This window comes from Sinocyclocheilus grahami, unplaced genomic scaffold, assembly GCF_001515645.1.
Source record: "Sinocyclocheilus grahami isolate Dianchi unplaced genomic scaffold, SAMN03320097.WGS_v1.1 scaffold2109.1, whole genome shotgun sequence".
Classification (NCBI taxonomy): domain Eukaryota; kingdom Metazoa; phylum Chordata; class Actinopteri; order Cypriniformes; family Cyprinidae; genus Sinocyclocheilus; species Sinocyclocheilus grahami.
This window is the reverse complement of record NW_015507288.1, coordinates 75154-87628: the sequence shown is the minus strand read 5'-3', so window position 1 is coordinate 87628 and position 12475 is coordinate 75154. Positions and strand designations below refer to the sequence as shown.

Here is a 12475-nt window from a genome sequence, read left to right as displayed (position 1 = left end):
ACATCATGGTGCCAGGACAATTGTCTCTCTATGAATGTGAGTAAAACTAAAGAGCTGATTGTGGACTTCAGGAAGAGACAGCAGCGGCCCTATACTCCTCTTATGATCAGTGGGACCCCAGTGGAGAGGGTGAGCAGCCGAGTGTTTGTAATAAATCCTTCTGTGAGATGATGGGGCTTCTTACACAGAATAAGGCACGCAACATATTTCATAGCATTCTAAGCAGTGATAACGGCATTGCATTATTATATACTTTATTATAATGAAAATTATAATAAGACGAACTCAGATAAACCATATATTGTTGTAGTCGTTTGTTTATTAGTCACGTTGAATCAATGAAAGCGGTTAAATCTGTTTATTCAGTAATCGCTACAGGGATTGCCTTGATTTCTTCTGCGGGGTGTATTTGGAGTTTCTCTGGCCTTCAGATGGAGATTTACTGCTGATCACAGAACCCTGCTTCACTGAAAGATGCGCATGACAATCGCAGCTTCTGCCTAATCACGATTTATCGCCTTTGTGATTTAATTTCGATTAACTGTGCAGCCCTACCGTCAGGCAGTCTGATATCCGAGCAGGTACCGTTGGATCATCTGGTCAAAATGAGAGGTAGAGCTGTGTGTCATCAGCATAGCAATGGTAGGAGAAGCCATGTGCCTGTATGATGGGACCCAGTGATGTTGTGTATATGGAGAAGAGGAGTGGTCCTAGAACTGATCCCTGAGGAACCCCAGTGACAAGTTGATGTGCTCTGGATACCTCTCCTCCCCAAGACACCCTGAAGGACCTACCAGTGAGATAAGACTCAAACCAGTGGAGTGATGCCCAGTAGGGATGTAACGATTCACTCAACTCACGATTCGATTCACGATTTTGATATCACGATTCGATTCGATTCACGATTATTATAATTTTTTTTAACAAAATTAGATTTAAGACAAATGATAAATTAAATGTGTCCTTTTATTATTGCTTGGACAAAATACTGTACGTTTCTTTGTGAAATTGAAATATAATACCATAATAATATACTAATAGCACTTGCATATTACTGCTCTTTCGTTGCTTTTGATTGCTTTTATTGTCCTCATTTGTAAATCGCTTTGGTTAAAAGCGTCTGCTAAATGACAAAATTTAAATATAATGTAAATAACAAAACTAAATTGAAATTTTAAAACAAGCCCCAAATCAAATAAATAAGTAACACAAATAAAATAAATATCTTCATATAAACTCCTACCCCTAACTGAATCGTGATTGGTTTAGCATCTCAAACGATTTGAATCGCCACATATTTGAATCGATTTTCAACCGGCTCGCGGTTAATCGTTACATCCCTAATGCCCAGCGACGAGAGGGTGGACAGAAGGATTTGATGAGTAACAGTGTCGAATGCCACAGCCAGATCTAGCAGAATGACGACTGAAGATTTGGACTCGGCTCTTGCCCTCTGTAGCTCTTCAGTGACTGACAGCAAGGCGGTTTCAGTTGAATGGCCACTTTTGAATCCGGATTGGTTATTATCCAGCTGGTTGATCTGTGAGAGGACGGAAGACACTTGGTTGGACACAACGCGTACAGTGATTTAGCTATGAACGGGAGGAGAGAGACGGGTCTGTAGCTCTCAGCAAGTGAAGTGTCTAGTGTCAGTTTTTGAGCAGTGGGGTTACCCGAGCCTGCTTGAATGCAGTGAGGAACATGCCTGTGAGGAGAGATGTGTTGATGATGTGTGTGAATAGAGACAGAAGTGCAGGAGCTGTGAGGGGATGGGTCTAGAGCACAGGTGTGGGGTGGCTGTAGGAGGAGAGAAGATGAGTTGCTGGGAGTTCTTGAAATGATTGCGGATGGATGTGGTTTGTTAGTGAAGTAATTAGCTAAATCTATCTGGTTAAAAGAGATATAGAGTTTGTGGCTGACTGAAACAGTTATCGGAGTAGGAATGCGACTCTTGTCTTGGTTTCCTCAGATGTAACCTATCATATCTCACTGCGTGATTCCTTTGAAGATCATTCGATCTATTTTCACACAATGAAATAACCTACACAGACAAATTCCTCAGACTGACAGCTGTCTTATGTGTGTGTTAAACTAAACTGAAACTAATTAAAATGAGAAAAGCAGAACACTCTGCTGGTTTGGCCTGAACGTCGGTGTCTCAAGTTATCCACCAGAGGGCAGCAAATTCCTTTTTTTAATGTGAAGCCCCCCTCCCGATTCTGTTCTCAGTTATCGAAACTCGGCTACTGAGTGGATAACAGTTACATGTGTAACAGTTGGCACATTTTAGTCTAATTTTTTTATATATATACACATTCCATTTATAAATCAACAGTTTTTTAAGTAACATAGTTGAACTACAGTTGTAGCACAGGAGTTGGCAACCTGGACGCGAGCAAAAGGTAAAACTGCATACCAACACACATTTTAAGTGCGGGGCGTTTCGGATCAATGCTGATGAGCGCATGACAGCCATTTATTCTGCATTTGGATTTCTTTGCAATAAATTAATTACCATTATAAATGCTGTTTACTTTTAAGTTGGTATAGAAAGTTCTTAACGTTCCACACACAAATTACAGTGACGGTGTTTTGTGAACAACATTCACATACGTACAGTGTTGTTCAGTAGGTCGCAATGTAAATCTGTTATTCAAAGTTTAATTTAAACATTAAAATAAACAAACTTTTAGGATTTTTAAGAAACACAACTTGTGAAAAAACGTCAGATTTAAGATAATGCAATATTTGAATGAAAATAAAAATACATTTTTATCTAAATATTTAAAAATATTAAATATGTATGATACACACACACACACATAAATGGTGGGGAGGGCATGTTTAATTTGTGGTTACCATGTTTTTATGTTTGTACACCCCCTACCTTCAATATGGCTGCTTGTCATAGCTGCAGACACACACAGCTGGAGAGAACAGACACCACTGTGTATAGAAAGCATGGAGAGGACAAAATGTATATATACATATCAATATTGTAACGTAAAAGTTATTGCGGCATACAGTGCATTGTGTCATGTGACTGAGAATTCAACTAGATGCTCTTTAGCTGTGTGCAGGAATCCTTCAAAGCTGGTCCACTGCTTGATTTGCCATAAGCCCCAGACCAAAATTGAACACCATCTAAGCTATATGTGCTTGCGGGATGCGGAGGATGGCTGTATCCAGCAAGAAGTCTCCAGGGCCAAGGAGTCACAAGAGACGTGGACAAGAGAGGGGAGGATTATGAATATTTCTGAGGTCAAGAAATTGGTCAGGGAGGACCCGTCTTGTGACTCCTTGGCAGAGTACTTCCGGTCAAAGGGATTCCTCCTCAGAGAAGAGCGTGACAGGTAGGGAGGTCTGTGAATGAAGAGTGAAATAGGCATTGTAATTAATTTCTGATGGGTGTAACGGACTGTACAAGGGTGTGTTAGTCATACCATAGTCATGGTCCCTTCGTTTCCTAGTGCTGCCATCCAGGAGTCTGAAATACTTGCTCTCGCTGAGGAGGACATGGGTGAGGTGTCCAACCGCCTCAGCCAACAGAAAGGGGTCCCTGCAAAGACCAAGACGGTCTTCCGGAGCTTCTGCCTCGCCACAATGATGTGGGTCCATCACCTGGGTCCTACGAGCATTAAAGAGTTCAAGGTGAGCTCACTGCTGACACATTTTAGACGTGTTCAAACACAGATATATGAGGTCTTCTGAGGTTGAGGTTATATCGGAACCTTATCATTCCTGTCTGAATGTTCGCACAGGTCCAGGAATGGAACGACAGGGCGGCAGAGGGAGATGGAGTCGTCGTAAAGCTGTCCAAAGGAAGCATAAAGTTGAACAAAAAAGAAGAACATGTAAGATGATCCGCTACACACCACACTATTAGTTCATTAACAGTCTTTGTCACAGCTAACAAATCTTTGTTGTAGTGGTTGGACTGCTACTTCAAGCACATCCGGCCAGAATATTTAAAGGCTCAACCTCCGAAGGGAGACGACAGGGACCGGTTCTTCCTGGGAGCTTCAGGACTTCCTCTTTGTAACCCAACAGCCGATGTGCACCGACTGCGAGAAAAGCAAGTATTCTAGTCAGTGGTTCATGACAGGCCATGACAGACATCTTACCTTCATTTCTCCCTCCAATGCATGCCACCAGGTACGTCAAGAGTCTGCAGGAGAGACCTACGCCACCAGCAGAGCCACAGGCAGGAAAGGTGGTCAATCCACGCCGGCCAACTGCTGAGGACGAGCCACCACAGGTGCTGGAGAGGTACGGTTACGGTGACCCTCATGAGTAGGGTTTGGTAATTGCAAGAAATGATCTACTCGTCATTCAGATTCCTATTCAGTAGGGCTGGGAATCGAAATCCAATTCCAGAATCGGATACAGTTCCACCTATTGTGACGACGTTCAAAATGATCACAAAAATAAATAAATTTGCATCTATTCAATTATTTTGAATCCATTACTCTTCAACATTAGAAATATCTTTCATCACCAGTAATATGTTAACAGTGAGTATTAATCATCATACATTCTCATCGTTCATGTCAATCCAATCATAACTTTAAAAGCATGCAGCATTAGTAAATACTTCCGTAGTTCCAGTCGTTTGGTTGGTCACGGTGCGAGTCCAGCCCTCGGATGTACCTTTATTAGGTGAAGACATGCGGCGGCCAAGCGGCAAGCAGTATCTCTCTGAAGACTCACGCGGCGTTTCTGTTGTTTTACCTGCGTTGAAAATGTCCGTCTGCGATTATAGCGATCCAACAACTTTACTAATCACTTCGTCACACTTCGCTGTGTGCCAAGCAGGTTGTTGTTTAAACGCTGCAAGGATGCTGTCGAGCAAGTGTGTATTCTGACATGGACTGACGGATCGGGACGATCTCAACGCTCAAGGAGTTACAGAGTCACGGAATCAAACCAGATTTTCTGGAAAACGAGGTTGTGTAAAATACTGCGGCTGTGGATACTGTTAACTATACTGTTATTATTATCCTTTTTCTTTTGGCCTCTTTGACTATTGGGAGTTCATTTGTGCTGATGATTATATCAGAAACTGAACCGAATGTTTTGGGCTTGAGCTGATCTATTATTCTTGGCTGGACTACATCGCTTATATTGTGTTCAATTTCTAATGAACTGCTTGCTCTCCTTTTCTGTGTCTTTATTATGCTTGGTCTGACTTGATGAACTTTGAATATACAGATCATATTCAAGGTTTTTTGTTTATAATGTTTATACATTTCCTAACTCACAAATTTAAGAGTATGTGGCAATTTAGATACACAGGCCTTTGTACGTTTCTTGTTTGGACTGACTTGACTTTAAGCTTGGTTTGACTAAACGACAGAAACTCTGTCTGGCAGCCCAACATTTAAAAAGAAGATAATTGTTTTCCAATTCCTGTGTGCGCATCTTTTTTTTTTAGCTGGTGAAAGGGGCTGTTAAAAATGTATTTGTCTTTGAATCATTCATTCAAAAGATTCATTCAAAAACACTGATTCATCCAGGAATGAAACGAGTCAATCTTGAGTGAGTCATTGAATCATTCATTCATTAATTCCATCAGATTTTGTTTAGTTGTCTAATATCTTTAAGTTGTCTTTTTTTGGTCAGAATTGTGAGAAAACTACAACCTCCCTTTAAAAAGAAAAAAAAGTCTCAGTTTATCCAGAATCGTGCCGCTCTATTGTGCACACAAACAGCTCTTAATCGAGTCGGCTGAGTTTTGTTCATGGGGTTTGGCAGCAATTAAATGTTTTGCAAAAAGAGACAGAATAAATATGTTTGATATCTAAATGTTTGACTTCATTTTTATTTTTTTTTAACCACATTGGAACTGAAACTGGGAATCGATAAGAATCCGAATCGATAAGCAGAATCGGAACTGGAATTGATCAAATGCAAACAATACCCAACCCTACTATTCAGCCAAATGATTCAGATATAATTTTTTCGTTTAAAAAATAAAAAGGAAAGTCATGTACTCTCTGTTGTTTGTATTCATCACTGCCAACAGATTTTAAGATCCATATCATCAACAAATTCAACACAGTGTTTTACCATTTATGTAAAACTGATTATTCTTTTCCAAATACAAAGCAGCAACTAACCTTTCTAACTCATGAATATTTGAGTGTATTGTTGTAATCACAGAAGGGCTGCATCACAGATGCATTGGCCACACCGCACACCAGTACCGTTACTGGAACTGAAGCCTATTGACTTTCACATGGTTTTTGATTTATCAAGAGTGAGAGAGAGCGAGAGAGAAAAGAGCCATTTGTCAACCCAACTTATAAAGGCACTGTGCTCTAAATTAAGTAGATTATTATTATAATTTATTTTTTTACAGGACATCTCCACCTACTCCAGTGGTGCAGCTCCCAACTCCGAGGTTTTGGGGAGCTTTTGAAGACCTGTTTCCCGTTACCCTTCACGGGAAGCCTCCGACGAAGGTGCAGGCAGCAGAGGCAGGATTTGAGGACCGCAGCTACTACCACTACTGGAGGAGGCTTCAGTACAAGCTGCGGGTACAGTATACTCTTGGTGAGTGCTTACAATAATGCCAGTCACTTTACAGTCTACATTTTGTGAGGTGTGTTTGGTTAAAACTCACCTGAGGCCTTTCCCCAGAGCAATCCATTGACAGGACTGGCCAAAAACCCCCGGCGTCTCGTGTCCAGCGTGCCATTGCCAAGGAGACCAGGTGGACCACTAATGTGCCATCCGTGGACAGTGTTCTGCTGGCGTGGGTGCCCTGCCAGGAACTGTGTCCTGTCGCAAATGACCCTCTCCTCATTGCTTCCGTGGTCCATCAGAAGTGGAAAGGGCTGGCCATTAAGCACTTCGAGGGGAAAGGCAAAGGTGTGACTACCCACATTTGTAATTATTTGGAGGAACAGGCAGAGGGAAGCTGTTTGCTCAATAGCACGTTCATTTACCTTTGTGCAGGGGTCATCGCCACCATGGAGTTCCAGAGGAACCAGCAAAAATGAGCTCCTAAAACTTAAAAAAAATCTTCAAACAGCGGTACGAGAGGATGTGGTGCTGGTCCTTCAAGAGTCACTCTCAACTTATCTGTACATAAAGCCTAGAAAAAATCAGTCTTAATGTATTTCACAACACTTCAGCATGTTATTATTAAGTGAGGGTCATTTTTTAGGATTTTTTACCCAAGCAAAGCCTCTGAGAGCCTGACACCTTGTAATTCTGGAGACTCCAGGAAGGTTGCAGTTCTGGAAAATAGTGGCACTGGAGACTAAATGCTTCCTGATGGTTTCTCACCTAATTCTTCACCTTAATTCTTCTTTTTTTCTTTGCAGTTAACATGTCTTTTCTTCTCCACCTGTTTTTTTCTGACCATGCTGACATTATTATTCTTTAGTTTGGGTTAAACAAATCAATTTTGCTTGGTTGGAACAGCAGCTACGCTAATTATGTCTCTATGTGTTTCTCTGTTTCTGCTGGGATTGACATCCCGTGGTAACTAGGATTTACACAAGCTTCAGTCTGGATCCAGAACACCTGAGAAGAGATGATGCAACCCCTCAGAGGACCTCAGATGATGCCAACCCTGAAACAACATACAGAACTACCACATTTTGCTATAAGTTTGATTGCATCATACAATAATTGCTGTTAATATTATTCATCGTCTGTTTGATTACGTCTTTAATTGATTTTTCTGTACATTTCTGACATATATATATATTAACTGAGTCACCACTGATAAGCTACCACTAAATATTGTAGAAACTTAGGGTGTTCTCACACTAGGCGGTTGCCTTGAACCGAGCACGAGCGCGATTATCCCCCCCACTCCCCCGCTGGCCTGCACTCACAGGGCGCTCATACTAGCCAAACGAACCGGGAAGTTGCTTTGCAACGATTTGTATCGTGAAAAGCGCTATACAAAAACACTTGAATTGAATTAATGTTCTTTTGCTGCCAGTCAAGTGATGTTTTATTTATTTTTATTTTATTTATTACAGTGAAGGTGTTTGATCATAATAATTCAGGAAATACCTGTAGATCAGTGGTTCTCAACCTTTTTTCCCACTGGGCTGCACTGTGGTCAAAGTGCAAGTCTCACGGGACGCACGCATGTCATTTACATATTACCACCAATACAAACCAACCAGATTTTCTAACACACCCCCACATGTCTACATCACTATGTGGGAAGATTTGCATAACGCCACCCAAATGTTCACGCAAAGAAAGAACGCGTAACTTTTATTCTCGCCATAGTATTGTTGCTGCCGCCGCCATGTCCTGAAGACGCTGTGTTTTTCGTTGTGAAAGCAAAACCACCTTGGTTGGCCTTCCAAAAGAGGACGATATCTGCTTCGTCATGCCTGGAGCTGATCCGTGCTGGTTGCTGAGAGAATACATCAACTTCGCTGTGGATCGCCGGATCGGCTTTCACCGTGGACGAAGCGGAGTCCAGCCCGGGGTCGTCACATGTGGTTGCCGCAAGCATCACAGTATGGTGAGGGGCGTAACATTTCCGTCTCACGCTTGAGGTATTCGGCCAATCACAACGCACTGGATAGCTGGCCAATCACAGCACACCTCGCTTTTCAGACCGATGAGCTTTGTAAAAATTGACACGTTTCTGAAAGGCGGGGCATAGAGGAGAAACAATAATGTACAGTATGAGAACCACTGTGTTTTTTTAATGTGTTTTTAAAAATAATGTGTTTTTTTAACCTTAAACCGCATAAACACATTTCATTACACCAAATACACAAAATAATGTTCTTTTTAGCAGCATCATATCTTTAAACAACTCCACAAACAGCATCACCAGCTTCTCTTATTACTAACCAGATTAACTTTATTTCTGTCAGACATCTACAGAAGGTCTTACTGAGAATTAACAGAGGTTGATGATTTATTATTTAATTTGATGTTTCCATTGTGGAGATCAGCGTTGCTTTAGTTGGGCTCCTGACCCTTGACTTTTGAACACTAGTTATTTTGTTAATAGCTGTAACTTTAAGATGCTTTAAGTCTTTAAGATATATGGTCATGATTATCATCTACTGTCCTGCTTCACTGATTTCCCTCAGAGTCCAGTTATATGCGTGTTGTTTTATAGTCTTTGATTATGACATCCCAGTGATTCTACAGCATGAGACCCATCAGTGTTGCAACAACCAGAAAATATATATTTAAAACAGCTTGTACTTAAAACATTTTGAACTATTACATCATTTAGACACAAAGAGAGACATCAAGAATCAGCATATGAATCTCACAATGGTGACAATCTAAAGCTTCATGCTGCAATGCATGCTGGGTACCAGTATAGTACAGAACTCATCCATGACGCTGATAAACTGATCAGTGTATGGCTGATAAACGCCATAAACTGATTCTTGGTGTGTGTGCGTGTGTGTGAGTGTGAGTGTGTGTGTGAGTGTGTGTGTGAGTGTGTGTGTGTGTGTGTGTGTGTGTGTGTGTGTGTGTGTGTGTGTGTGTGTGTGTGAGTGAGTGAGTGTGTGTGTGTACCTACTTATGTCACTTTTGGGGACATTCACCAGAGTACACACCTGTAAACTGAGGACCACCTTGACAATTTAGGACTTTTTTTATGTCCTCATTTGTTTGACTATATAATAGCACTTAGCATGCACTAAAATAGTGTCCAGCCTTAAAAATCTCACTTGTCCCAAAAATGCACTGCGAAAGCCCAACTAAAGTCATTGTTTTGTGATTTACCGTTTTCTACAGTCATCCTACATAATGTAAAGAACATTCTGTGAAAATATAACCTTGATACCTTTAATTTTGCCTGAGTAATGAGATGTCAAAGATTAATATCATAGTTATATTTATAGGTGAAATCAAACTTTGATCCTTATTATCGCATAATTTGATTTTGAGACTTTAGCCTGGTTTTTACAGACAGTGTCACAAATAATCAACATTCACAAAAACTCAAGCTCAAAACATGTAAAAGTGCTATGTGCTGTTTTACTAAGCCTAGCAGGATTTCGCCACATTTTCATTAATGTGAAAATACCATTAGTTTGTAAGTAATATTTTTGTTTCTGATATTTTCCTCATGCTTTAAGTAGGACTTCATTTAAGAAATAATGATGGAAACTGGCTTTATTCCAATTAAAAAACTACATATCAGTTAAGGTCAAGACAATATTGGTCATGCATATTGTATATATTTTAAATAAATGGAATTAAGGATCAAAATCTCTTTTAAAAATAAGCTTAGAGTCTCTAACACTTACATTTAAAAATGTAGACTCTACCAAGAAAAAGAATGACATGTATTAAGAAAACACATATTTGCATCTGCTTCAGAAAATCCAAAAACTAATTTGAGATTTCTTAAAAAAAACTATACAAGATATTATTTGTCGTTCCAGAAATGTGAAGTATAACTGCACAACCAAAATAAATGAACAGCAGTTACAATGTCATTTAGGGTTATGGCACCGGACAGTAATGGCAATATTAATAATCATGATTATTGATTATTAATATATTACTACAAATACATACTGTAAATGATTATCGCAGTATCTGGTTGACACTTCATCATAGTAGATGATGGTTTAGCACCTGTTTAACATTTTACCTGAAGGGCCACAGTAACATCCTGATCCTGGGAGAGTAGACTACAATGCCGGCTACAGTGTTGCCAACTAATTTTCAGGGGAAGTTGCTGAAGGCAGATCTGTTTGTTGCTAAATGTCAGTGTGATGTCATTGCGTGATGACGTCATTGCATAACCATGACACAGAACAGCGTTTTTACGTAGAATACACAACGAGATCAGGCACCTTTCTCCAGCTCTCTCCAGGTTGATGTGCTGCTTGGCTGGCTAGCTGTTCAATGGTTTCCTCTTTTTGTGTAATTTAGATGAAAATATGTGCCTTTTTTATCATTTGAGTCACTTTGCAAAAGTTGCCAAAAACTTTTTAAAAATAGCTAAATTTGTTGCTAGGTGCTTTTTGAAAAAAAAGTTGCTAGGGTAGTTTGAAAAGTTGCTAAATCGAGCAACAAAATTGCTAAGTTGGCAACACTGGCCGGCTGTGCACAAAGGCTGTTTCTATAAAGTGAAGCAGTTCCAACTTTTCAAGGACAGTCTGGCGCTTCTGACTCACAGCCTGTAAGTATGTTTTCATATTTAAAGGATTTGCCACTGACGATTCAAACGTGAGTTTTGAGCAGTGTAGAGTAGCACTTGTTGTTTGTCATTTCTCCGATCACAAATGCAGACATGGTTTTATGTTTACGCAGCACGATGCAACACAACGTGTAAAAAGACAGTATAAGTCATTATAATCAGTAATTATGTCCCCACTGGATGCAACAAATGCCTGGTTTATAATGGGTTTTCATGTTTTTGTCTCGTCGCTCCGGCTGGACAGGGCATCATCACAGTATGGTGAGGGGCGTAACATTTCCTTCACACGCTTGAGGTATTCGGCCAATCACAACGCACTGGATAGCTGGCCAATCACAGCACACCTCGCTTTTCAGACCGATGAGCTTTGTAAAAATCGACATGTTTCAGAAAGACGGGGCATAGAGGAGAACCAATAATGTACAGTATGTGGAAAATAATGTGTTTTTAACTTTAAACCGCATAAACACATTTCATTACACCAAATACACAACATAATGTTCTTTTTAGCAGCATCATATGACCCCTTTAATACAATGTTGTGTAATATCCCTTTCCTATTCTTGTTGTTCTATATGTAAAATCTATGGGGAGAAAAGTTATGCTTGTAGATGAGAGTCTATGTACCTAAGTGAAAGTTAGATTTGACAGATTTTTGGATATCATAATTACACATAAGAAAAAAAAAAAAACAATGCCACCAATCTGTGAAAATTAAGTGTAATAATAAAATAATTTAAATTACTAATGTTCAAACCACATTGGTCAGAATTGAGAATTTTTATGATGATGAGGTTTGTTTGACCATAAAAAGTTTATGATTCCATCAATTAATTTACACGTGGATTTATCTACCTGTAGGGACTGCAGCATTTGTTAGTCATAATAGAACTTCTGTTTTAATAAGAAAATCTCTGCCTTTTCATTAATAAGAGATCTCTCTGTAACAGCAACTGAATCGGAGTTCTCGCGATACTTGTGTCACATGACGTTCGGTCCGCGCGATACAGCTGAAGTCCAACACAACGCCAGATGTATTCGCTGCTTTATATTTTAGACGTCTCTTTACAGCACTGATAAGTCATTAACTGATAGGAAAAGGTGTTTATGAGGTGTAAGTGCTTTACAGCTGTTTATTTTAAATACAAATGGACGGACGCACAACTTTAACGTGCAATCCAAAAACGTGACAACGTCATTTACGTACACTAGGCGGCGGATGACACGTGCCAATGACGTCACCTCACTTAGCCTCAATTTCCCGCGAAAGAGACCTTAATTGAAAATATTAAAGTTAGTAGGATTTTAATA

The 12475-nt window shown here is 39.9% G+C and overlaps 1 protein-coding gene across 1 annotated transcript in view; it reads left to right on the top strand.

Annotated features, from left to right (window-relative positions):
• LOC107574076 (uncharacterized) overlaps positions 1 to 7004 on the top strand; it is a 9418-nt gene extending 2414 nt beyond the window's left edge. The window contains exons 2-9 of the mRNA XM_016260545.1: positions 3071 to 3353; positions 3471 to 3651; positions 3762 to 3854; positions 3930 to 4075; positions 4156 to 4269; positions 6362 to 6555; positions 6643 to 6873; positions 6961 to 7004. Coding sequence (XP_016116031.1) covers positions 3071 to 3353; positions 3471 to 3651; positions 3762 to 3854; positions 3930 to 4075; positions 4156 to 4269; positions 6362 to 6555; positions 6643 to 6873; positions 6961 to 7004 — 1286 coding nt within the window. The remainder of the gene's footprint in view (positions 1 to 3070; positions 3354 to 3470; positions 3652 to 3761; positions 3855 to 3929; positions 4076 to 4155; positions 4270 to 6361; positions 6556 to 6642; positions 6874 to 6960) is intronic.
• The last annotated feature ends 5471 nt before the right edge of the window (positions 7005 to 12475 follow it).